Here is a 25,559-nt window from a genome sequence, read left to right as displayed (position 1 = left end):
CTGCTTTCACTGACTGATACAGCGATGGGAGAAAACAAAACAGCAGCGAAAGCTGTATGTGGTTCACAATCGCCCCAAAACTTGCAGTTTGACAACGTTTCATGATCAGTGAGATGACCTAAGTCTTGGTGGGTTGATAGACGGTAAAATGACCGGTCCTTACTGCTGCTCTGTACATTGTCCAGTCGTGTCGTTGAACAGATGTTTTATCCTCCTGCGCGAGTCACGTCACTGAAAACTCTGAATGATCTTTGTGACTTCTTCTCTCTATTATATCAGAACAGTTTATCCAGAAATTTGCTGATATTTCCTTTGAAATCGATACCAAATATTGCGGAGCATGGCTGGGAGTGAAAGCTTGCCCGCCGTAGCAACAGTAACCAAGGGGGCGGGGCTTAGCAAAGGGTCAATTGTCCTTTAAGGTGGAAATCCTGCAGACTTCCTCTCTAAGCTGCTCCGTCCCTGTGAAGCCACGCCTGCAGCTCCAGGTGTTGGTTGCCCCCGGTAACAGCTCCTCCCTCCTCCCTCTGTCGGCTCCGCCCCCTCATGATCCTCCTCTCTGAGCTGCAGCCGCCGGCCGGTTCCTCATTCAGCAGCTTCACCACAGACACACAGGACACACACACACAGGACACACACACACAGACACACACAGACACACACAGACACACACCAGCAGCCATGTGGGGCGTCGGCCTCGTCGCCGCCGGCTCCGTCTTCTTCCCAGGACTGTTCCTGTTGTCCAGAGCAACCCTGAAACGCATGATGGGATGGACGGACGGAGACGCTGCTGTGGTGTCCACACGGTAACAACACACACACACACACACGCACAACCATCTCTACATCTGATCAATTATCAGCTGATTAATTGATTTATATCAGTGGTTCTTAAACTTTTTACATCTAGAACTACTAAACTGATACTAGACCCTCCCCCCCCCATTGGACAACATTTTGAAACAAACACCAGAAATACACAAATATTTTATCTGACACTGAATAATGTTACTTTTTTAGTCAGTGTACGTTGAAATTAGCGCCTATGGGGAGGATTTGGGGAATATTTTAGAGAAATTTCCGCCAAAAAACGTAATATTCCTTGAAAAAAGTGGTGAAATTTTGAGAAAAGGTTGAGGACTGATCTATAAAATAATAATATCTCAAAGGAGTTTAAATCGAAAGCAACTGGACTTGGTTATTTGTCTCGGAAGACGTTTCACCTCTCATCCAAGAGGCTTCATCAGTCCAGTTGCTTTCGATTTAAAATTCCTTTGAGATACTATGACCTGGACAAATGGGAATATTCACAGGCTTATTGCACAAAATAATAATACTTTGATCAGGATGACATCATAGTTGAGGTTTCTGGACTTCATGTGTCGTGACCTTTAACCTTTCAGTCTGGGGTAAACAGAGATGTTAGGTTTTATTTAGTTAATATTTGTGTCATATTTCTTTTAGTCTTAATTAACTTTGATCTTTGCTGCCAAACTTTATTTCATTGCAACAACAATAATGAATCAATCAATTGATCAATATAAGTCTGTTTACTGCCTCGAAACAAAACTCGCTGCTGCATTTTCCACCTGATCAGAAAAACCTTATTGATTCACTATTTATCAATATCAATCATATCAATATCATATCTTTTATTATTTTATTGTGCTTTTATGGCGATATGGATCCCCTTGAGTCTGAAATAAAGAAATGAATGAATGAAATGAATATAAATGAGTATTAGAGACATGAACTTGACTTTGCCAAATAGTGTTTCCTGTGGCTATGGATGAAAACTGTCATAACTTCTTAATAATAGTTGGTTTATGATCAATAAAGTGTTAATTGATGAGTTAATTGATCAGTTGTATTGTGAAGAGGAAACTGAGTCTCTGTCTCTGTCTCTCAGCCTGGTGTCGTCCGTCCAGGCCGCCATGGCGACGTCGGCCGGGTGTGTCATCGTCTCATCCTGCAGAGACGTCATAAACGACAGGTGAGGACAGTGAACGTCACACACACACACACACACACACACACACACACACTCTCTCACACACTGTGGATTCATCCGCCGCTGAAAATAGTCCCTGCTGCATCAAAGCCAGAGCTCATCTGACCACATCTGTTATTTTATCAAGAAGTAAACACACATTAACGGCAAAAAATTAAAAGAACAAAGAAATAAAACATGTAAAATAAAAATGTGAAGGAATATTTCAGTTTATTTGGATAATATGTGTCAGAAGTCGGACGTTCCAGATCAATCACTGCGCCTACCTTCTTGTTTTATTGTTGTCTTTACACTGACTTTACCCAGAGTCCTTTGCTGCAGTTGGATGAGCTTGAAGAAGATATAAATATCAATAGAATAAAATAAAAACTCAGGCGGAGGCTTCACTGTAGTCGTCTCGTCTGCTGGTTAGTTTCCAGTTGTTTGCACAGCGGCCCAGACTAATTCCTGGTCAGACTGAACTTTGCCTTTTTAACGTCCAGTGAAATAAACACGACAACGACTGAAAAGACTGAGGACGAATCCGTTTAAACGTCAGTCAGTCAAATACTTTGGTTGATGATGAAGCTCCAGCAGAAATAAGACACAGAATAAAAGCAACTATACAATATCTATTAGAGCTGCAACAATTAATCAAACAATAATCTAATATTAAGTTAATTGGCAACTAATTTGATAATCTTATAATCAGTTTTAGTAATTTTTTAAAGAAAAAAAAGTCCAAATTCTCTGATTCCAGCTTCTTAAATGTGAATATTTCTGGTTTCTTTGTTCCTTTATGACAATAAACTGAGTCTCTCTTTGGTTTTTTGGACAAAACGAGACATTTGAGGACGATGTCGTCTGGTGGTTTGAGAAACACTGATTGATGTTTTTCAACATTTTTTAACATTTTATTGACCAAACTAACTAACTAATCGATTCATCGTTTAAAATAATCAACTGATTAATCGATAATGAAAATAATCGTTAGTTGCAGCTCTAGTTTTTATCCTCATCTGCGAAAAATAATCTGATTCCAGCTCAGAACATTTACAGCTTCTGTTGAAATGTGTGTGTGTTGTGTGTGTTGTGTGTGTGTGTGTGTGTAATCTAATTAAGAATCAGAGTCTAATTCGCCTCCTGAGCAGCAGCAGCTATTTCAGGCTCTAAGACGATCCCAGAGTTCACTAATCCTCCACGCTGAGCATGCTGGGAGATGAAATGATGGAGATGAAGGAGTGTGTGTGAGGCAGATGACAGCCGGGGGAGGAAGTAGGGGGAGGGGGGGTTGTTGTTGTTTCAGTAAATCCCAGGTTTCCTCGGTTGACTCGGTTGTTAATTTACCAGTCAAAGTGGAGAAGTTTGTGTCGGAGCTTCATTTGTTTATCAAATCACACGGGAGAGCAAGGAACTCTGGGTAATCGCTGCACGAAAACTCAGCTCTGCGTGTGAGAAAGAAACATTAACAGGTGATAATTATCAATGGTGTCAGTTGTTATTATAGTTTATAGATTATTAATAGCCTGTTAATATCACATCTCTAAACAGTTATACATCCCTCCTTTTCTTGGTTTTATTTTATTAAAAAAACAAAAAACAGAGCAGATTTCAGAATAAAAACGCTCAGAGAAACCAAATCCTTCAAGTTGTTGGATGGTGTTGTCCAGGTGGTGAGGGGGCGGGGCTTAGTTGTGACATCACAAAGTGACAGGAAGTCCTGACGGCTGGTTTTAAGGCTCAGTTTCTGAATACAGGCTGTGTGCATTTCTCTGTGGACTGAGGCTGTGGTGGCAAAAAAATGTTGTTCCTTCAATAAAGTATTTAAAAAAGAATAGTATCTTGACACGTCAGCTGTCTTTCTTGAGTTTTAATAAAGCATTCATGAATGGAGTCACACAAACACAACCGAACAGGAGTAGATACAGTCAGTGAGTGAGTGGCCTGAAGATGTTCTCTGGCCGCTATCTTTATAGCAGGGATGCAAACAGCGCGCCGAAAAGCGAAACTCGCTTTTTTCATGACCAAGGTGACTTGTGTGAATCGTTCAGATCCGATTCCGAAGAGTTTTTGTTTTGGGGGGGGGGGGGGGGGGGGGCGTCTCAGCGTCTCAGCGTCTCAGCTCGGGTCAGTAAAATGTTTTTCTCACAGGCAATCACGTGAAACTGAGGCTCATTCATGGTTGTCTCTGATTACACTGATAACAGCCTACCTCCCAAGACGTGCGCGCTCGTTACCCAAAGCGGCGCGTGGCCGGTTGCAGTCGGTGCGACAGCGACGCCGTTTTTTCCCCCCGTGCATGCCCGTGGCGCATAGCTCCACGGACATTATATATATGTCCATTACACACTGAATGAAACATCCCATGTCTTTATTTATTCAGTTTATTTTAATAGTAATAATTATGACTAACATTCAGTGAAGACCTAAAGATCAGTATCTCCAAAATTCCCAACTTGGTTGGGGTTGAACTACTGGAAATGGACATTTCCATGATATTGTAATGTAATCATTTGTTAATGGCTTAGCTACCGCCGTTAGCTTAGCTACCACCGTTAGCTTAGCTACCGTTAGCTGTCCCTGTCAGCTGAGCCACTGATGCTTTCTAGACACTGTGATTCCCCCAAACTGAATAAATACAACACATAGCAACACAAAACACACACAGAGAAATAGTAATGTTTCTTCAATCATTTCAGATTTGTCTAAACGGTGATAGGGCGTGAAAAATATGATATATAGCTAAACTCTCGTTTGTTATTATTGATCTCATTCAAATTATGTGCTGGTTTTCTACCCGGAAGTAGAATGTAAACAACAAGGAGATTCGGTCTATTAACACAAACATTACGCTTACTTCTGCTTTAACACAAACATCTACCTTTATACTATATGGAGCTTTAATACAAACATCTACCTTTATACTGTATGGAGCTTTAATACAAACATCTACCTTTATACTGTATGGAGCTTTAACACAAACATCTACCTTTATACTGTATAGAGCTTTAACACAAACATCTACCTTTATACTGTATGGAGCTTTAACACAAACATCTACCTTTATACTGTATGGAGCTTTAATATAAACATCTACCTTTATACTGTATGGAGCTTTAACACAAACATCTACCTTTATACTATATGGAGCTTTAACACAAACATCTACCTTTATACTGTATGGAGCTTTAACACAAACATCTACCTTTATACTGTATGGAGCTTTAACACAAACATCTACCTTTATACTGTATGGAGCTTTAACACAAACATCTACCTGTCTTGTCTGTAACAACATCTATGTCCCGTCTGTCCGTCCTGGGTGAGGGATCCCTCCTCTGTTGCTCACCCTGAGGTTTTTCCTGGTTTTCCCTGTTAAAAGGGTTTTCTATGGAGTTTTTCCTCAGTGGATGTGAGGGTCTAAGGACAGAGGATGTTGTTATGATGGGATGTAAAGCCCTTTGAGACAAACTGTTGGTAAAAACGGGCTTTATACGATGATGCCAGCGTAACGTTATTATTACACATCTGTGAAGTCTCATCTCCTCCGTCTCTCACTTCCTGTTCAGACACTGGCTGACGGACTCCTACATCCTGTTCGCCACGCCTTACTTCGCCTACGACATCTACGCCATGTTCCTGTGCTACTGGCACAAGCTGCAGGTCAAAGGTCACGAGGAGGAGGAGGGGGCGGGGCCAGGGAGCGTCCGGTCGTCGGCGGTGATGGGATACCTGCGCAGAGAAATCCTCATGGTGCTGCACCACGTCTTCATGGTGGCCTTCTGCTTCCCCGCCTCTCTGGTAACTATGGCAACACTGACATGACTGACAATAGCTGCGTTTCCATCACAGGTTTTTTACAAAATAAAAGTGATGTTTCTGAAATTTCGAAAGAAGTACAGTTGCTATTTGCAGATGTTTCCATTGAAGCCCTTATATAAACGATATCTTATCTATTTTTATATTATATATATATTATTTGTGGCAGCGGCCACGATCTGGGTTTTCTGGGAGAGGATGTGAACGAGGATTTCACTGACGAACTATGAAAACAAAATTTCAGGATGACCCAGGATACGCTCAATCAGCTATGTGATGTTCTTGAACCAAAATAAGTGTTTCCATAACACTTTTGCAATAAATTTTGATATCGATACGTCTGAAAAAAAACCTAAAAATGTTTTAGCGATATCTGAGAGGTTTTTCCATTACCAGTTTTTTATTGCGATATTTAGGTTTTGCGTATTTCTAGGGGAAATAGAAACGCACCTACAGATGCTCCTCTAGCGCCTCCCTCAAGACTGACTGTGTGTGTGTGTGTGTGTGTGTGTGTGTCAGCTGTGGAGGCAGGGTAAAGGTGATTACTTCCAGGGTCTCTTGTTTCTGGCTGAGCTCAGCACACCGTCCGTCTGTCTGGGAAAAGTCCTGATCCAGGTGAGACACACACACACACACACACACACACACACACACACACACACACACACACACACACACACACACACACACACACACACACCTTCTAAAGTCAAGAAGAAGAACAACTTCTTTTTTTTCTTTATGTAAAATGTAACATTACATGAACAATGACATACTCAAATATAAAACAATTATTTTACATACAACAAAATTTAATTCACACCTCCTTAGATAATACAAACTAAAACATTATTGTGGTAGTGCATCGCTTATCACATATGAAAATAAACATATGACAGATCATCGATAAAAAAGGAGAATAAATAAAATAAATAAACAAGGGACAATTCAGAGAGGAAAAAAAAATTTAACAAGGGAGTCCATACTTACCAAATAGAAGGCGTTAGGGCAGGTTAAGATTTACTATAAATGTGTACAATTTATCTGCATGGGGATTATTAATTCTACATTAACATTCTTGTAACAAGGATAAGAAGAAGAACAACTAAAGGCCCCAGACCGGTCCCTCACTTTATCGTGTCCCCGGAAACACTTCCTGTTGTGTTGACGTTTTTGTGAAACTGATGAATTTGTAGCATGTTTGTGTTTTTGTGTGTTTGGCCCTTAGAGGCCTCCGTAGTCGGAGCTGAGCTGAGCTGAGCTGTGATTGGTCACTCCTGTCTTTGTCTCTGTGATGTCATCAGTACAAGAAGCAACACACTCTGCTGCACAAGATCAACGGTGTCGTCATGCTGCTCAGCTTCTTCACCTGTCGGGTCGCTCTCTTCCCCTACCTGTACTACGCCTACAGCAGGTAACACACTGTCACCACGATGCTGCTTTACTACTAATAATAACCACTAAATAAGTTAAAAGTAAACAATTAAAGCCAATAAGAGTAATTAGAATAAAGTAGGATGAGATCAGATTAAAGGAAAAGTGCAGGGTTTTTTTTACAACCTGGACTTTATTTCTGGGATAAAATACGGTGGTTTATTCACCCATACAACTCTGGTGTCATTAGGATCCTTCAGGCGGTATTTAGATCCATTCGAGAGCCGCGTATATCCATATATTGAAAAGCAGCCTCTAAATAACGCGTTATCTGCCGCGAAATTCATTCATTTCACCAATATTTTGCTATAATTCACTTGTGCTGTTCCACAACGACACCACCAGTTACCATCTGTTAGTGGACGTGCAGCGGTTCGTTGTTCTCTGGCCAGATGTTCCTCTCTCTGCATCCACATCCTCCTTTCAAAGTGCTCGTCATCCGTAGACTCTGTAGATCCGTCAGATTCAAAACCGTCAACCACAACCTCAAAATCTGACAAATATTCAGTCAACAAGCCGACCGTCGCAGAGTGAATGAGCCTTTCTAACAATTATATACAGAACAATACTGTTTATCCAGGGGTATTATAGTTATAAAAATGATATACACAAAGAGGCAGAGTGAATGAGCCTCAGAGATGACATCACCCAGTTCAGAGGTCAGTAGGTCAACCTACGGACCCCGGATGACGATAACAGGAAACTCCGGACTCAAAGGGGAACAGCACTAGAGAATCATGACAACATCTTGGTGAAATGAACGCATTTCGCGGCAGATAATGCGTTATTCATTTAGAGACTGCATTTCGGTGCCCGATCACTCCCACTATATGGATATACGCCAGGGCTGGGCGATATGGACCAAAAGTCATATCACGATATATTTAGGGTTAAAAATCTAATTAATCAATAATAAACAGGTTTGGTTCATGAATAAATGCTCAGCTGTTCAAATAACAATAAAATGTAAACATAAATACGGTATAACAACTAGGGATGGGCATTTCAAGCAACAATAAAATGTAAACATAAATACGGTATAACAACTAGGGATGGGCATTTCAAGCAAAAGTACTATTCGATTATCGCGGGGTACTTATCGCTTATTAAATCCTTATTAAATTCTCTATCCTCTATGTTTTGCTTTTAGCAGGAAAGGTACCATATAAATAAATGAAATTTGAATTTAAAGCAGAAGTAAGCGGAATTTTTGTGTTAATATAAGTCTTAAATAGTTGTATCTTCCGACAGCAATCACTTACATAGAGTGTTTGGTCTGAAACACGGGTCTGTCAGTCACTCTGCTCTGAGCCCAGGAGAAAACTTTCCTTGTATCCTACAACCTTTATCCAATGAGGAGAGAGAACGGCATAAAGGGGCGGTCCTCTCTGTGTGTGCAGCCAAGGGATGCGCGTGAATGTGGTGACGTAGGGACGAGGGCGGGGACTGCTAACTCCATCTGCTGACAAGAAGTTAACCAAAACGACCGGATCGCTTACTTCTGCTTTAAATAAATAAAACCCAATAAAAATATATTGATATATATTTTTTTATATCGATATATGGCCCAGCCCTGATATACGCGGCCCTGAATGGATCTAAATATCGACCGAAGGATCCTAATGACACCAAAGTTGAGGAAACGACAGTATTTTATGCCAGAAATAAGGTCCAGGTTGTAAACCCCCCCCCCCCCCCCCCCCCCCCCGGCATTGTCCTTTAGAGACAATTCAGTGAGGTGGGCGTGGCTGATTCCTCCTGTCATTAGCAGCTGTAATCTGTGTTTCAGGTTCGCCTCCATGCCTCTCTTCTCCGTGCCCCTCGTGGCCCCCTGGCAGTGCAACCTGGGGGCCGCTCTGCTGTGGCCCCTGCAGCTCTACTGGTTCTTCCTGATCTGCAGAGGGGCCCTGCGGCTGTTCACCAGGCCGAGGACGGGCAAACCCGACCACGGCGACGGCCTCATCACGAGTACTAACGGCTGCTGCACACGTCACCACACACACAGAGACTGATCACTGAAGAAGAGGAAGAAACAAGATGGAGGATGATGATGATGATGATCAGCTGATGAAGCAGCCTCATCGACCTCAGACAGAAAAGAGACGAATAAACAAGTTGTTTGCAGATGTTTGCTGAAGTCCTGCTGCTCAGACCAACAAGGACAAATCAGGATTAAGGATGAATTCATGAGCTTTTATTTTGAAAGAGCTGATGATGCACACCTGTAAGTCTCAGCGACAGGTTGGATCAAAGAGTCACGACTGAAGAACGAAAAACTCCACTTCTCACTCCGTTTTATTTAGTTGTTTAATTATTTATTTATTTATTTATGTTTTCATTGCAATGAATGAACTTTGTTCTATTGTCACGATTTATTGTGAAAGGATGTTGATGTTCACAATAAACTGGAAGTTTTAGCTGTTGCTGTTGTTGCTGTTGTTTTTGTTCACTGATTACACCACAAATCTCCAACTGATAAGTCGACCATAAGTTATGAATGAAATCATAGTGAAAATCAGTTCTTCCCCCTCTGGGTGAGGTCCCTGAACGCCACATTGTTGTTCAGTGTCTCATGCACAGTAACTTGCACGGACTTGACTGCCTCCCTGTGGTCAGAGTGAGGAACTGCAGAACATTTTACTGTAAAGATTTTATTAAAGGGGACCTATTATGCTTTTCCAGCTTTTCAGACTTTTATATATGTTTAAAATGTTGGATAATGGTTCTAGAGGCCGTGGAAGTGTCATATCATGAGGTTAATGGAGGTAAACCCTGCTAGATGATTGGGATTTCTCTTGGATTTCTCTGCACACCTGTTACACTCGGTTGCACTGACTTTTTTTTTTACATGAGCTTGCGTCTACGTCATGGCGTGCCGGACTCCCCTACATGGTCATGCCGAGGTCTCTGCTCCAGCCCATAGACCGGCCCCGCCTCCTCCCATGCTGCTCTGTTGTGGCTGGGGTCACAGCGGAGAGCGGAGCGGACTACTTCCTGCTTTTTCCCTGCATGTTTTAGCGCCGTAGCGTCACTTTACTAAGTTTTATTTAGGAGTTTACGCCGACGTTTCATGTAAGTGAAGCTGTACCTGTGTGAGGAGCGACGTACCGCCGGGGCGACGTAACGCTGGACCGCCGGAGCACCGGAGCTCTGGAGCTGCAGCGGCTCCTCAGACAGGCAGAGCCCGTCTGCAGGCCCCCTTGGCCGGGCGGACGTCCGTCTGCGGGCCTCCTTGGCCGGGCAGGCGTCCGTGCTCATCGCGGTAGAGAAAACCATCGCTAATAAACATACCCGCAGGTTTTTTAGACGTTTACCGCCATGTGGTTATTGTTTTTAGGAGATAAATGTCTCATTGATGAAATTTTACAATTGTGGCAGTTGAATTAGTTTGAATGAAAAGTGAAGCTGTGAGAAGGAGGAGGAGAGGAGGTGCAGTGCTGCGGAGCTCTGTAGTCTATGTGCACAAATCACCACATTTACATCAATAAATAACTGTTTTACAATGAACTGACCATTCTGCATATATTTTTAATTTATTTTATATATTTATTTTTGCATTTTTATATTACATGTTACATGGTTACAGTAGCCTACATGGCAAAGACTACTCCATACCATCTTTGGTTAGGGTGAGACTAGGTCATGGGCACATTTCATTACACAATGTAGACTGGTCAGATGCATAGTGGAGATCTGGCAATTTGCCTACTGCAGATTTAGCTTTTGTTTGCATACTACATTTTGGCCAAATCAGTATAGAGGGATTATCAGCCTACGTCACTGACGTTCTACTGCGCATGTCGCCTGCAGAAAGAGAGCAGCAAGAGCCGTGATCAGGTCTTTTTGTACTGGAAGTTGCACTAATTGTTTTGATAAAAATAACAAAACGCGCAAATTTAACAGAATACTGTCAACTCGCACCCCTTTCAAGGCAAACGAGAGAGAAAATAGTACATTGGCGATTAATTTCGAGCAATATAACGTGTTAGATACTGTAGTGGCCTTCTTCTCGTCCCAATGATCGGAAGAAGGTCACGGTGGCTGGTCTTCGCTTTTCGGACGCGTGCGAGTGCGGCCAAACAATGACTGCCCAAAACGAGGTTCCAGTGGTAAAATACACAACATTTATTAACAACAAATACCTCTTCCATGTAGCAGATCCATAGACTGTAAAAAGAATGGACGTAGCACCCGTGACGTCACCCATTGGTTTGGGGGAGTCTGTTTTGTGCCTCTACTACGGGGGTTTGAACCGCGCCATGTTGGATTCTACTTTCCATATTTGGAGCGGTGCGGCCGTTGGCCGGCCGAGGGCCCGCCCACTGGCCTCGAAGCAGCGGTCTCCGGACCTGTCACTCAACGGTTCCGCGCCCTGATTGGCCAGAACTTTAAACCTAATAATAGTAAAACGGTAGAGTTTAAAAAAAATTCACCCCCCTCAGAGTGTGTGCGGGGGTAGAAACTATCGATTGAGACCAAAAAAATGAAATGTACCAGGCTGTAAATATGTTTTTTTAAGCTGTAAAATCGGCTATTTTAACATGGGGCTCGATTGGAGTTGCTCCCTTCTGGAGCCAGCCCCCAGCGACAGCCGGGGGGATTGCAGCTTTTTGAACGCGGAAGTGAGCTTCACTTCTCAGACCGACAACTGCCCCCTTGAGCAGATCGGACACAAATGGCACATCGACACGGTCAAAAACTGTTTGCCTTGACCAGCAACACCTGGCGCTGATTGTCCTCGGGTTAAATCCCCCCGTGACCCGGAAGTCCGTGACGATACTTCCGGTGTCACCGGAGGTTATCACAATAAACCTACCACACAGAAGAACACCAAAATAAAAGCTAAAATGGCTCCTACAGATACGTTGGTTTGAATGGTGATAAAGCTAAATGCTCACAGGCACAGCTGTAACGTTATAACTGCAGAGAATGAGTTGTGAAATGTTTACTACGACAGTGACTGAAGACGAGGTCACATACTAATGGAAAGCAAGCTGACATTAATTAACGTTAAGATATTGTTTTACATTACCGGTACATACTCAGCCATGCATAACGTTACAGTTACGTTATGCAGTTGTTCCAGACTTTAGACATGTCCGTCCTCTTCCCTCGTCTCTGACCAGGCAGCTCAGTCCTCACAGACACTGAGTTTTGTAATCGTTTCCTGAACATGATTGTCTGTTAAATAGCTGTAGGTAACGTTAGGGATGTACAGTGACAGTGTTGTTTTTACCGATAACCACCGCTGCTGTGAGTGTCCGTGTCTTGTCCCGTGGCTGAGTTTCCGTTGCCGCGGTACAAACTCGATCCTCCGTCCTGACGTTTTTTTTCTCTCCTGCCGTTATAAAACCTACAGTCTATGTATAAAACACACACTACATCAGTGGGTGATAAACTGTTGTAGTAGGCTGACAACATCGCTAGCTAACACCGCTTTGACTACACTAGATCCATGGAGGTAACCATGACAACCGGTTCTTTCTGCAGTCAGGTTGCGCACGCATCCTGATTTGTTGGTAAACAGATAATCCCTCTATAGTTACTAGTAGTAGACATCGTCATGGTAACGCAATGCTTAGGGAGTGGTTCATTTGCATTTAAAGGGAGGGGCCACTGAAACAGACCGTTTTGCAGAGCCCTTTTTTTGAGAATGCTGTGATGTTTGATCTTTGGGGTATTTTGACCGAAGCACGTCACAGACATGTCTTTAAGACACCCAGGAACTATTTTAGTTGGTGCAAAAAGGAGCATAATAGGTCCCCTTTAAACAGAGTTATTGTTTGTTCTGAAAATCAACAAGTACAACTCAACAGTAACTTTCAACATTTATAAAATGTAAAATCTGTTCCTGTTTTCTCAGACATTAGTTTTCCAGAGTCAGCTGTTTCCTGTAAACACAAAGAGGGAGGAGATAGGCCCAGAGAAAGTGAAAGTATTTAGTTCAGACTCCATTTTAAGACGACATGAAGGAGTAACAGCTGCGTCAGGTGAGTGTTAAACAACATTATTATTATTATTCACCGTTAAAGTGTGTGAGTGTCAGTCCCTGTGAAGTGTGGAGGGAAGAAGAGTCAGAGTGAACTACTGAGACTAAAGGGGGGACAGCAGGAGGACAGCTACTCCCTGTTGTCTCAGTCTGACTCAGGCCCTTTCCACACCGACACTTTTACTAAAACATCTGGTTCTGCTTCGTCCTTAAAAAGCTTTACACTAGTCCCACATTGTTGTTGTTGTTTCTACGTGCAGCGGTGTTGCCCTGGTTACAGGTTAGAGAGCTGGGGCTATGTTGTCATCGTTTCACTAAAGGTCCGTTTAGTTTTTTCTGAGGCAAAAAAAAAGAAAGAAAAAAAAAGGTTTTTCTGAGGCGGAGATTTACCCACACTGGGACCAGGTTTTAAAAAATATACAGTTTTAGGACAAAACGCTGATATGAGAAATAAAAACTGTTAACATAGCCTACTGTATGTGTGTGTGTGTGTGTGTGTGTGTGTGTGTGTGTGTGTGTGTGTGTGTGTGTGTGTGTGTGTGAGTCAGTGTTAACAGGCAGTTAAGGGGAAAGTTAAGGGAAGTCAGACAGCTGAGCTCTGAATCCTCTGTTTATTTCACCTCTTAACTCTTTCACGACCACACTAATTCCTCAGCACATCCGCTCAGGACCACATGTTTTTGGCTATTTGTTTACCTTTTTCTCACGTCGAGCCAAACTCTGTACATCACCTAGAAACAAACGGTTTTCACGTGATTGAAGAGTGACTTTACAACGTGCTCCACGAAAAAACGGCGAGTTTTCCGCCGTTTTGTTCGTGAGTACGAAGTAGAAGAAGAGAGCTGGGTTTCTCCAAAAACGGAGCTCCCGCTCTAGTTTCAGAGAAAAACGCACTTTTGTGTCAAGTGGCAATCTGCTCATTTTACCGCTACTCTGCAGTGTGGCATGTCTCCCAAATCATTTCTACAGCTAAATAAATATATTTGTAGGTAAATCTGGGGGGTGTGGCAGCCTGGAGAGCAGCGGTGCAGCGGTGTGGGTCTCTGGCTGCAGCGCAGCAGCTCCGTGACACTGCTGTGTGACTGGCCGCCGGTGGGTGCTTCGGGGCGGGGGCGGCCAGTCACAGCACCTGCTGCACAGCGCCCGCTCCGCTGCACAGCGCCGTGAAAACAGCTGTGATAACCGGCTTTCAGATCCGAGTCTCCAAACCAGAAACGTTTGTAAACAACACCGGAAAAACTCGCCAGATTTGTCGTCGGTCGCTTTTGTCACAGAGGGTTTGGAAAGTCGCCAGTGGCAACACTGTAGCCGACAGCCGCACAGCGCTGCACGCTGTTCCCAGAGCAGCATTCAAGGAGAACGATTACTCAAACAAAACCAAGATCACACAGTTTATAAAAAACATTATGTTTTGATTTTAGTTTAAAACAGTTTTACATATCAGAGGACTACCATATTCACACACAGGGTACCTCAGAGTGTCTATTATCGTAATCTGTAAAAAAAAAAAAAAAACGGTTTTGACGAGTTTACTCGTCAATGGTCGCGAAAGAGTTAATGTCAAAACTGTGTTTGACCTTCAAAATAAACATTAACACTGATCCAGTCTGAAACACAGTTTATCCACATCAGATTCTGGTCAAAAGCCACAAGACACTAAACTAAACCTGGTCTGATGAAAACATCACTGTTTTAATGACTCAACACAAAACAAAACACAGTTTTCACATGAAGAGGTGAAATACACAGGATTCAGAGCTCAGCTGTTGAATTTAATTTCCCCTTAACTGCTGAATCTGAAGCTAACATCAGCTGTTCAGTGTTTCTGGTTTCCCTCTCAGACTGACTGAAGTCCTGAAGATGAATGTTAATGTGGAGGAAGAGAAGGACGGACCAGAGTCTCCAGGACCTTCCTGTCTGTCTCTGAGGAGTGACGGGTCCAAATATGAACCTCTAAACTTCAGACCTGGACCTGAATGCTGGTCTCTGAGGAGTGACGGGTCCAAATATGAACCTCTAAACTTTAGATCTGGATCTGGACCTGGACCTGGACCTCCAGAGTTACGGTAAGAGACGGTTTCTACTGTAAACTGAGCTGAAGATGATTCAGTCATTAGACTCATGTGAAGGAAACAGAGAGAAACCAGGAACCAGATCCATCAGACTCTGAAGGTTCACAACAAACCTAAGAGACAGAAACATCAGACTGATGAAGCACAGCGTCCTCATGTTCCTGTGTCATCAGCCTCAGTCAGTGTGAACGTTGCTGCACCAACACTTTAATGATCCACACGTCTCAGCCTTTAAACTGAAGTCACAGTAGAGATTAAAGCAGCTGATACACAGAGACTTTTATTTTGAAAAGTCAGGAACCAGACAGGAGTGATCAGTGTTTCCTGTTTCCTGTCTGTGACTGAGCTTCTCCACAACATGTAGTGAAGCTCAGGTGGAGCTGCTGAAGCTTCTGTTGTCAGCTTCAGTCTCCTCACACTGGACCAGAGCTCCAACACAGGTTCATTAGAGCCACACAGCAGCGTCTGGATGAGGAGCTCATTAGTTAAAAGGATAGTTCACCCAAAATTGAAATTTCACTCATTATCTCCTCCCCCTCATGTGGACTAAGGGCTGGGAGAAGTTTCAGAGTCCTCCGTGGCTTCTCTGAGTTACAGGGGGTCTCGGCGTAGCAGTGCATGTCCATATAACGGTTTCAAATGGATACCAACTGTCTTCGTCACAAAAAGACACACCAAAAAACATCCAAATTACCTCCATGCTGCTCGTATGTAATGTCTGTCTTGTATTGAAGCCCCAAAATGCAAAATTGTTCTGAAGAAAATTAAATAAGTCCATATTTCAAGCTTGTTTGCAGCGGAAGCTCCTCTTCCTGGTCCGTCCAAATCTCGCGAGATTTGCGCCAGCGTCAGTAACCGCGTTAACGCCGGCGCACAAGCAGCATGGAGGTATTTGGATGTTTTTTGGTGTGTCTTTTTGTTATGAAGAAAGTACTATCCCTTTAAAGAGCTGATAGGACTCAGAACCAGCATCAAACACATGATCAGTGTCTGAAAGAGGAAAACACCACCAACAGCTTCTCAGTCATTTCACACATTTGGAGTAAAAACCAGACGAGACGACGCAGAACTGAAGAGACTCAAACTAAAATGGTAAATGGTAAATGGACTTGCACTTATACGCTTTTCTAGTCTCTTGGACCACTCAAAGCGCTTTACAATGTAATGGTCACATTCACCCTTTCACACACATTCATACAGCGCTGTAGCGCAGGAATCTAACCATTCACACACATTCATGCCCCGATGGACACATCGGGGGGCAAGTGTGGGTTCAGTGTCTTGCCCAAGGACACTTCGACATGTTGCCAGGAGGAGCCTGGAATCGAACCACCGACCTTCCGGTTAGTGGACGACCCGCTCTACCTCTACCTCTTGTGTTAGAGCACATATCAGCAGAAAAGGAAGTGCAAAATTGCATTTCTGAGTTTTTCTGCCTTCAAACTGCTGTGAACCAATGGCAGACGCAAACTGGCAGTTTCAGGGAAACTGGAGCTGACGTGTCACAGCTCCAGGGGAGGGCACTATACTATACTATACTACTACTACTACTACTACTACTACTACTACTATACTAGTGCTACAAGCTCCGCCCCGCTCTGCATCTGGCTCAGAGGTGAAACGCTGGACAGCTCGGTGTAGCTGTCAAGGTATAACAGGTATAGCTCACCTGGTAGAGCAGCTTGCACCGTGAGCAAGGACTATGTTCCAGTCTGGGATCGAATCCCAGTGTGGAGTTTTGCGCCTAATGCGCTGAATCTGTAATTGTACAATGTCCGGGCTGGGCGGGTGCAGAGCAGCGCAGTCTCCGCCCACCCTCCAGAGGTGCATTGCTAATGAGCTGGTTTTAAAAAAAGACCTTTCCTGCATGTCATTCCCCCTCTCTCTGCCTCCCCCTTTCCTGTCTATCTCACTATGTGCTATCAAATAAAAGCAAAAAAGCCAAAAAAATATACAACAGAGAAACAGACACAGAAACCAGACCAGTTCAGGACCAGGTCTTCATTCAGCTCGTCTCTCTACACTCGTCTTCCTCTACTTTCTCTCTCTCTGCTCCTCTGCTTACTGAAGCCCCGCCCCCTTGAGGAGGTCAACCAATCAGAGCTCAGATGTGAAGCTGTGACATGTTGTTGATCCAGAGATGTCTTGACAGGAGGAAGAGGAGTGGTGTCTCTGTGGACCAGCAGTTGTCCTGCTGTGGTCTCTGTCAGCACGTCCTGAAGGATCCAGTCTCCACCAGCTGTGGACACTGGTTCTGCAGACAGTGCTTCACCTCAGACTGGGACCAGTCTGGTTCTTCAGGACCCCCCTCCTGTCCCCAGTGTGGACAGAGACCCAGAACCAGAGGTGAGCTGCAGACAGCCAATCAGAGCAGCTGTGGACAAAGTGAGAGTGAACATCTGTCTGCTGATGTGGTCATTAGTGAAACCAGGACCTGTTGTTTTCTCCACAGTCATTGTTCCATCACACAGCACTAGGGCTGTAGCCGATATCCGAGTACTCGAGTACTCGCTCGGCCTGAGCGGCATCCGAGCACCATTTCACCTACTCAGATACCCCCCCCGCTCACAGCTCGGGCGCAGAATGTTAGAAGATTCATATTAGCCTATGGTTCGTTTTTGGCCAGTGGCGTCATTTCAGTTTTAGACAAGGTATGGCAAGGACCAACCCCTCCCAGGGTGGTCCGGGGAGGTTAAACCCCCCGGCCGAAAATTTGTGCGCATTGTAAATTGAAATGCAGCAATCTGGGGTGATTTGAGAGCAAAATCACGAAGCTTTCTCAATTATCACAATGCTACTGTATGGATTGGATGATACTCACAATACCCCACACAAGGGTTCACAATATAGCCTAACTTATTTATCTTTGGAAAATAAATCATTAGTGGGGTCTGAAAAAGTCAAACAGAGCTCTGGTAGCTGATGTAACAGTGTGATAAATAATTTCCCAGGAAGCTTTTCTAGGACATTTGACACTTTTTCTCAATTTCCATGTGTTTTCCATGACTGGATAATTGGTCAACCATTTTCCAGGTTTTCCAGGACGCGTGGGAACCCTGACTCCCCTTCTACAAAGATTTTTAACAAGTATTTTCTTGTTAAAATCCATTTGTAAATAATCTCTGAAGACTAATGAATAGGCTATTTGAAGTCCAGGTGTCGAATACTAGAGTACTACTCGAATAGTGACCCCGAACATTCGGATAGTAAAATATGCTACTCGTTGCAGCCCTACACAGCACTGACATTTAAGATGATGATTCAAACCTTCTCTTTGTTGTCTGTAGTTTTTCTGTAGTTGATGAAAATAATCTGATCAGATTGTCAGACTCTCTGTCTTCAGTCTGACTCTGTCTCTTCTCTCTCAGCAGATCGTGGTCTGCAGGAGGTTTTAGATCAACATAAGATCAGTCTGAGGAGCAGATGTGAACGAGTGACTGAAGGAACTGAGGGAACAGGAAGTGGAACAGGAAGTGAAACCCTCCTCAACAGGATCTACACTGAGCTCTACATCACAGAGGGACAGAGTGAAGAGGTTAATACCCAACATGAGGTGACACAGCTGGAGACGACGTCCAAGAAGAAGCCCCTCCATGACACTCCAATCAAGTGCAACGACATCTTTAAAGACTTACCTGTCCAACAGAGAGAGGACGTCTCTACGGTCTCACCTGTCCAACAGAGAGAGGACGTCTCTACGGTCTCACCTGTCCAACAGAGAGACAAAGTCTCTACGGTCTCACCTGTCCAACAGAGAGACAAAGTCTCTACGGTCTCACCTGTCCAGCAGAGAGACAAAGTCTCTACGGTCTCACCTGTCCAACAGAGAGACAAAGTCTTTAGCAACTTTTTTGTCAAAATGAGACAGAAGTTCTCTAAATATTTGCATCTTCAACGGAGAGAGGACGTCTCTACGGTCTCACCTGTCCAACAGAGAGAGGACGTCTCTACGGTCTCACCTGTCCAACAGAGACCCATCAGAGTGGTTCTGACCAACGGCGTCGCTGGTGTTGGAAAAACCTTCTCGGTGCAGAAGTTCACTCTGGACTGGGCCGAGGGCTTGGAGAACCAAGATGTCAGTCTGCTGGTTCTGCTTTCGTTCAGGGAGCTGAACCTGATCAGAGATCAGCAGTTGAGTCTTCTCAGGCTGCTCCATGTTTTCCATCCAACATTACAGAAGGTCACAGCAGAGCAGCTGGCTGTCTGTAAACTTCTCTTCATCTTTGACGGCCTGGATGAAAGCCGACTGTCACTGGACTTCAACAACAGGGAGGTTGTGTCTGATGTCACACAGACGTCATCAGTCAACGTGCTGCTGACAAACCTCATCCAGGGGAATCTGCTTCCCTCGGCTCTGGTCTGGATCACCTCCAGACCTGCAGCAGCCAATCAGATCCCTCCTACATGTGTCGACAGGGTAACAGAGGTCCGAGGCTTCACTGACGCCCAGATGGAGGAGTACTTCAGGAGGAGGTCCAGTGATGAAGATCTGTCCAGAAGAATCATCTCACACATCAAGACGTCCAGGAGCCTCCACATCATGTGTCAAGTCCCAGTCTTCTGCTGGATCAGTGCTACAGTTCTGGAGCACATGTTGACCACAGACCAGAGAGGAGAGCTGCCCAAGACCACGACGGACCTGTTCTCACACTTCCTGCTGGTCCAGACAAAGAGGAAGAAGAACAAGTACGGTGAAGGACGTGAGACGAGTCCACAGGAGCTGACGGAGGCCGACAGGGAAGTTCTTCTGAAGCTGGGGAGGCTGGCGTTTGAACAGCTGGAGGAAGGAAACATCATGTTCTACCAAGAAGACCTGGAGCAGTGTGGTCTGGATGTCACAGAGGCCTTGGTGAACTCAGGACTCTGTACTGAGATCTTCAAAAGAGAGAGTGTGATCTTCCAGAAAACAGTCTACTGCTTTGTTCATCTGAGTGTTCAGGAGTTTCTGGCTGCAGTCTACATGTTCCACTGTTTCACCAACAGGAACACACAGGTCCTCAAGAAGTTCCTGGGAAAACAACATTTAACCCTGGATGACTTCCTGCAGAGAGCCATGCAGGAATCCCTCCGCAGTAGAAACGGTCACCTGGACCTGTTTGTTCGCTTCCTTCATGGCCTCTCTCTGGAGTCCAACCAGAGGCTGTTAGGAGGTCTGCTGGGTCAGACAGACAACAGTCCAGAAACCATCCAGAGAACCATCAACAACCTCAAGGAGATGGAGAGTGATAAAATCTCTCCTGACAGAAGCATCAACATCTTCCACTGTCTGACGGAGATGAAGGACCAGTCAGTTCATCAGGAGATCCAACAGTTCCTGGAGTCAGAGAACAGATCAGAGAAGGAACTCTCTGAGATCCAGTGTTCAGCTCTGGGCTACATGCTGCAGATGTCAGAGCAGGTTCTGGACCAGTTGGACCTGAAGAAGTACAACACATCATATCAGGGACGACGGAGACTGATCCCAGCTGTGAGGAACTGCAGGAAGGCTGAGTGAGTCCAGACATGATCAATCACACCATCAATTAGTTCTATACACACACACACACACACACACACACACACACACACACACACACACACACACACACACACACACACACACACACACACACACACACACACTGCTCAGTGACCCATGGAAATCAATCAGTCCATCTTAAATGTCACCATGACAACTTGGAGCGTGTCCTCAGTCTGGATTAGATCTGTGCAGGACACACACTTTAGTGTAGATGTTTCTACATTTCACCTTGATTTTCTTTGACTTCATTTCATGTTTGGAGAAAATCAATGTGTGTGAGCGTTGTTCAGGTGACACCTGCAGCTCTACACCTGAGCTCACCTGACCACATCTACCTGTGTCGGCCGCAGGAGCCTGGATTAAACATCCATCTGGGCTTTGATGAATGGATGTTGGAGGATTCAAGAGGAGGTGGATCTGAATCTGAATGGGTTTTTCCAGCCCAGCCCTGATGAGGATTATTGTTTCATGTCCAACACAAAGAGAGAAGATGAACTGAACCAGAGTGTGAAGAGCACATGTTGATCACATGATGACATGTTGTGTGTGTTTAGTACAAATTGTCTGATTTTACTCTCACACATTTTGTTTCTTCTCTAATCACAGACTTAGTGGTTGTGGACTCTCAGAGATTCACTGTGAAGTCGTTGCCTCAGCTCTGAAGTCCAGCCCCTCCCACCTGAGACTCCTGGACCTGACCTGGAACGACCTGGATGATTCATCAGTGAAGCTTCTGTGTGCTGGACTGGAGAGTCCAAACTGTAGACTGGAGACTCTGAGGTGAGTTCACTGACTGGAGCTGTTGTAGTTGTTTGAAGCTTCAGCTTCTCATTGGTTCATACATGTCAGGATTTGTGTGTGAGGATTTTTCTCAAGAAGCTGAAGAGAGAAAACAGTTGAGATGAGTCCAGAGAGAAGAAGGTGAGAGCAGTCGTAGTGTTTGTGATGCAGGGCAGCAGAGAACGAGCTCAGCTTCTACAACTGTTGTTTTCAACTCAGACACTTGTTGTTGAAGCAACGTGCAGCACTGATCTGAGAGCAGATTTTGAGTTGTGGTCAGAAACACAGCAGCTGGTGGATGTTGTGGAGCTGACAGAACCATGGGAGGAAGCATGAGAGGAAGCAGCTGAGATCCACAGAGCTGGCAGCAGAGGCAGAGGAGGCTGGAAAGCTGCGCTCCAGTGGAGGCTGGCTGTAGGGAGCTGTTGGCAGCTAAAGTCTGCTCCCTGGTAGCTCAACTGGCTGGGAGAGGCTGGAGTGTGAAGCAGGAAGTGAAGAGCACGGCACACACTGCAGCCACTTCCTGTCAATGACTGTGAATGCTGAGAATCAAGGTGAGACAGGTGAGAGCAGAGCTGCTAGTGTTGGTCTTGTTGCTGCTGACATGAAGCAGCTGCAGAGGCTCAGCTGGTTAGTTTGGAGGCTCACCAAGATTATATAGGAGAGACTGTTTAGATACAAACATCACAGTGAGTGATCGAGCACCGACTATTTCTCTCTCTCTAAATTCAGGCCTGAAGTTTTATTTACAATATTAAACTAAGGGACGCGTCCTCTGTCTATATCATGCAGCACCTACACACACACAAACAACAACAACAACACCATGGTGCTGTGACCCTCGACCTCTGACCCGTCTGAACCAGCACTGATGCTCATATCTTGTCCTCACAACAAGACTCCACATTTTCATTCTCCACACACACTCGTTAATCCACAGCACACACTCGTTAATTCACAGCACACACTCGTTAATTCACAGCACACACTCGTTAATTCACAGCACACACTCGTACTCGTCATCGCTGCACCGTCCCTGAAAGAGAGATGATGATCGTCATCGCAGCTTACAGTTACAGTTACACACATTTTCTGAAAGCATGCCTCATACTCTCAGAACTCTACACACAAATCCAAAAACACACACACACAATGGGCAAAACCCCTAACTGCTCCTGCAAAATGAAACTTTACATTCAAAACAATGTTATTTATTCTCAAAATGCTATTTTAGTCTCAAATGACACAAACCATCATATGACTAGACATTTATAAGAACCAGTTGAACACTGATGTGCTCAGTGTAAAACACTATGATGAATGGAAAACACTTCTACTCCATTCATCATAATGACTCAGGCTTTTTTTTTACTGCAACTACAGACAGTAGCCTACATATGTAAATGTGTTGTAAAATTTTAGAAGATTGTTTTGATACTCAGAACACTCAAATACACCTTAACAAATGAAATGCGTGAAGACGCGACCGAGGTGGTCGTGTGACGATGCAGCCGTGCTGATCTGACCACAAAAGAAGAAAAAAAAGAATTGGTCGGGGTCAGCTGGTTTATGGCCGGACAATTTTGAAAGACTGAACACATCATTTTGATGGGATGAGGCTACAGTAACATGTAGCTCACCTAGTAGAGCAGCACTCTGTGTAGTCAAAGACTTTGTTCTAGTCTAGGTTTGAATCCTTCCATCAACATGCAATTTTGGTGATCAATGCATTTTCTTTTCTCATCATCATTATGATCACTGATATATGTGTGTGTGTGTTTGTGTTACAGTATATGTGGCCTCTCTCTCTGTTTGGTTTCTCTCTTTTTGGTGTCAGTCCATCACTGCCTGTTTCCCTTTTTTGCTAAAGCTCTGACTGCTAATTGTAAAACTGTGTGACAGGTGTTTACCCATGTGATGAGTCAGTGTGAATAGTAGGGAAACTAACTTTAGAATATTGAATAACAGTGTGTTACTCGTGAAAACAAGAGATTTTCTTCATGAAAATTGTGCCAAATGCAGAGAATTGTGTGTAGTGTTTTGAAAAAAGTGTGTTATAGAACTGCAAATTGAGTGTAAAGAAGGCGTTGTGCTTGTAGTTTAGCAGACTTGGTTCAGGGGGTTGGTGCATGAGTTAGATGTTGAGGCCATTATGCCTCAAGAACCAGAAATTGTGTGTAAACAATCGAGAAAAACTGTAATGAGTGAGTTCAGGAAAAGACGGATGGAGAACGTCCTGTTATCTGATGCCAACTGAAGAATTAGTTTATTCAGCTGTTTGAACTCTTTTCTCCAGAAAAAGATATGAATGAGATCATGAATCAATGAGGGAAAAACTACATGATTCTACAATTAGTCGACTAAAATCTGATCAGATTCAACTATGAAAATCCTTAGTGGAGGACACGCCTAGTTATTAATAAAATAATAATAACAGAGAATCATTATTGAACAGTTATCCATGAATTAATCTTCTTCTTTTATTCTTTATTCAGATTGGAGAAATGCAGGTTGTCAGAGATCAGCTGTTCTTCTCTGGTCTCAGCTCTGAAGTCCAACCCCTCCCACCTGAGAGAACTGGACCTGACTGGAAACAAGCTGCAGGATTCAGGAGTGAAGGATCTGAGTGGTTTTCTGGAGAGTCCAGACTGTAGACTGGAGACTCTGAGGTCAGTTCACTGACTGTTACTGTTGTAGATCTTAGAGACATTTTTTTTTTTTTTTTTTTTTTTTTTTTTACAAAAGTCAGACTGAACATGTCAAATGGTGTAACTACAAAGGAATGATCAATATTAAATATTTGATTGACCTACAGTGGATTCAAGTGAATTTATACAAACTGTAAATAATAATCTGTGACATAATAATCTGTGACAAATGATGTAAAATGAGTCCAGAAACACAGAGTTGTATTAATTCCTCATTTGAGTCGAGATTTATTTTCCTCTTTATTCAGATCTTTATCAAAAATCAAAGTTACACCACTTGACACTGGGTTTCATCACGTCATTGACCCCTGTGCTGTTAGTTTATTGATTTAACCCTGATACGAGTTGATCAATAGAGTTATTAATTGGTGTGACCTCCAATAGTCGACTACGATTCGACTCTGAGAGCTCTGATTGGACGATCAACTTCGTTGTCAAATCGTTGAAAAATGTGGTTATGAAGAAAAGATGGTACCATTGTGAATATATAGAGGAGCTTCCTGCTGCTGAACATCTGGTTTTACATAGAATTTATCTGTTTTCTTATAAAATAGGAGAAACTGTTTAGATACAAACATCACAGTGAGTGATCGAGCACCGACTATTTCTCTCTCTCTCTCTCTCTAAATTCAGGCCTGAAGTTTTATTTACAATATTAAACTAAGGGAAGCGTTCTCTACACAGACACACACACACAAACAACAACAACAACAATAGCAACACCATGGTGCTGTGACCCTCGACCTCTGACCCGTCTGAACCAGCACTGATGCTCATATCTTGTCCTCACAATGAGACTCCACGTTTTCGTTCTCCACAAACACTCGTTATTTCACAGCGCACACTCGTTATTTCACAGCACACACTCGTTAATTCACAGCACACACTCGTTAATTCACAGCACACACTCGTACTCGTCATCGCTGCACCGTCCCTGAAAGAGAGATGATGATGTCATCGTAGCCTTATGAGTGAGATCAGGAAAAGGACGGATGGAGAATGTCCTGTTATCTGATGCCAACTGAAGAATTAGTTTATTCAGCTGTTTTAACTCTTTTCTCCAGAAAAAGACGCAAATGAGATCATGAATCAATGAGGAAAAAACAACATGATTCTACGATTAGTCGACTAAAATCTGACCAATCAGATTCAACTATGAAAATCCTTAGTGGAGGACACGCCTAGTTATTAATAAAAATAATAACAGAGAATCATCATCTGATCAGTTCATCTTCTTCTTTTATTC

The 25,559-nt window shown here is 43.7% G+C and overlaps 2 protein-coding genes across 2 annotated transcripts in view; both read left to right on the top strand.

Moving 5' to 3' along the window:
• Nucleotides 1-681: 681 nt before the first annotated feature.
• Nucleotides 682-9,255, top strand: LOC310989794 (ceramide synthase-like; the record flags this gene model as incomplete). Its single annotated transcript, XM_083976943.1, has 6 exons — nt 682-806; nt 1,910-1,993; nt 5,560-5,791; nt 6,329-6,424; nt 7,114-7,223; nt 9,033-9,255. 6 exons carry the CDS (start codon nt 682-684, stop codon nt 9,253-9,255), a joined length of 870 nt encoding a protein of 289 aa, XP_083833069.1.
• An 8,172-nt stretch (nt 9,256-17,427) lies between these two features.
• LOC310989793 (uncharacterized protein) overlaps nt 17,428-25,559 on the top strand; it is a gene marked incomplete at its 5' end in the record, with an annotated part of 171,673 nt that continues 163,541 nt past the window's right edge. Inside the window, 5 exons of the mRNA XM_083976942.1 lie at nt 17,428-17,680; nt 18,673-18,941; nt 19,275-20,794; nt 21,432-21,605; nt 24,101-24,274. Of these exons, the coding sequence (XP_083833068.1) occupies nt 17,428-17,680; nt 18,673-18,941; nt 19,275-20,794; nt 21,432-21,605; nt 24,101-24,274 (2,390 nt within the window). The remainder of the gene's footprint in view (nt 17,681-18,672; nt 18,942-19,274; nt 20,795-21,431; nt 21,606-24,100; nt 24,275-25,559) is intronic.

Source organism: Trachurus trachurus (assembly GCF_905171665.1).
Source record: "Trachurus trachurus genome assembly, chromosome: 8".
Taxonomy (NCBI): domain Eukaryota; kingdom Metazoa; phylum Chordata; class Actinopteri; order Carangiformes; family Carangidae; genus Trachurus; species Trachurus trachurus.
Note: the sequence above shows the minus strand (reverse complement) of the source record. Positions and strands in the feature narration are given on the sequence as shown.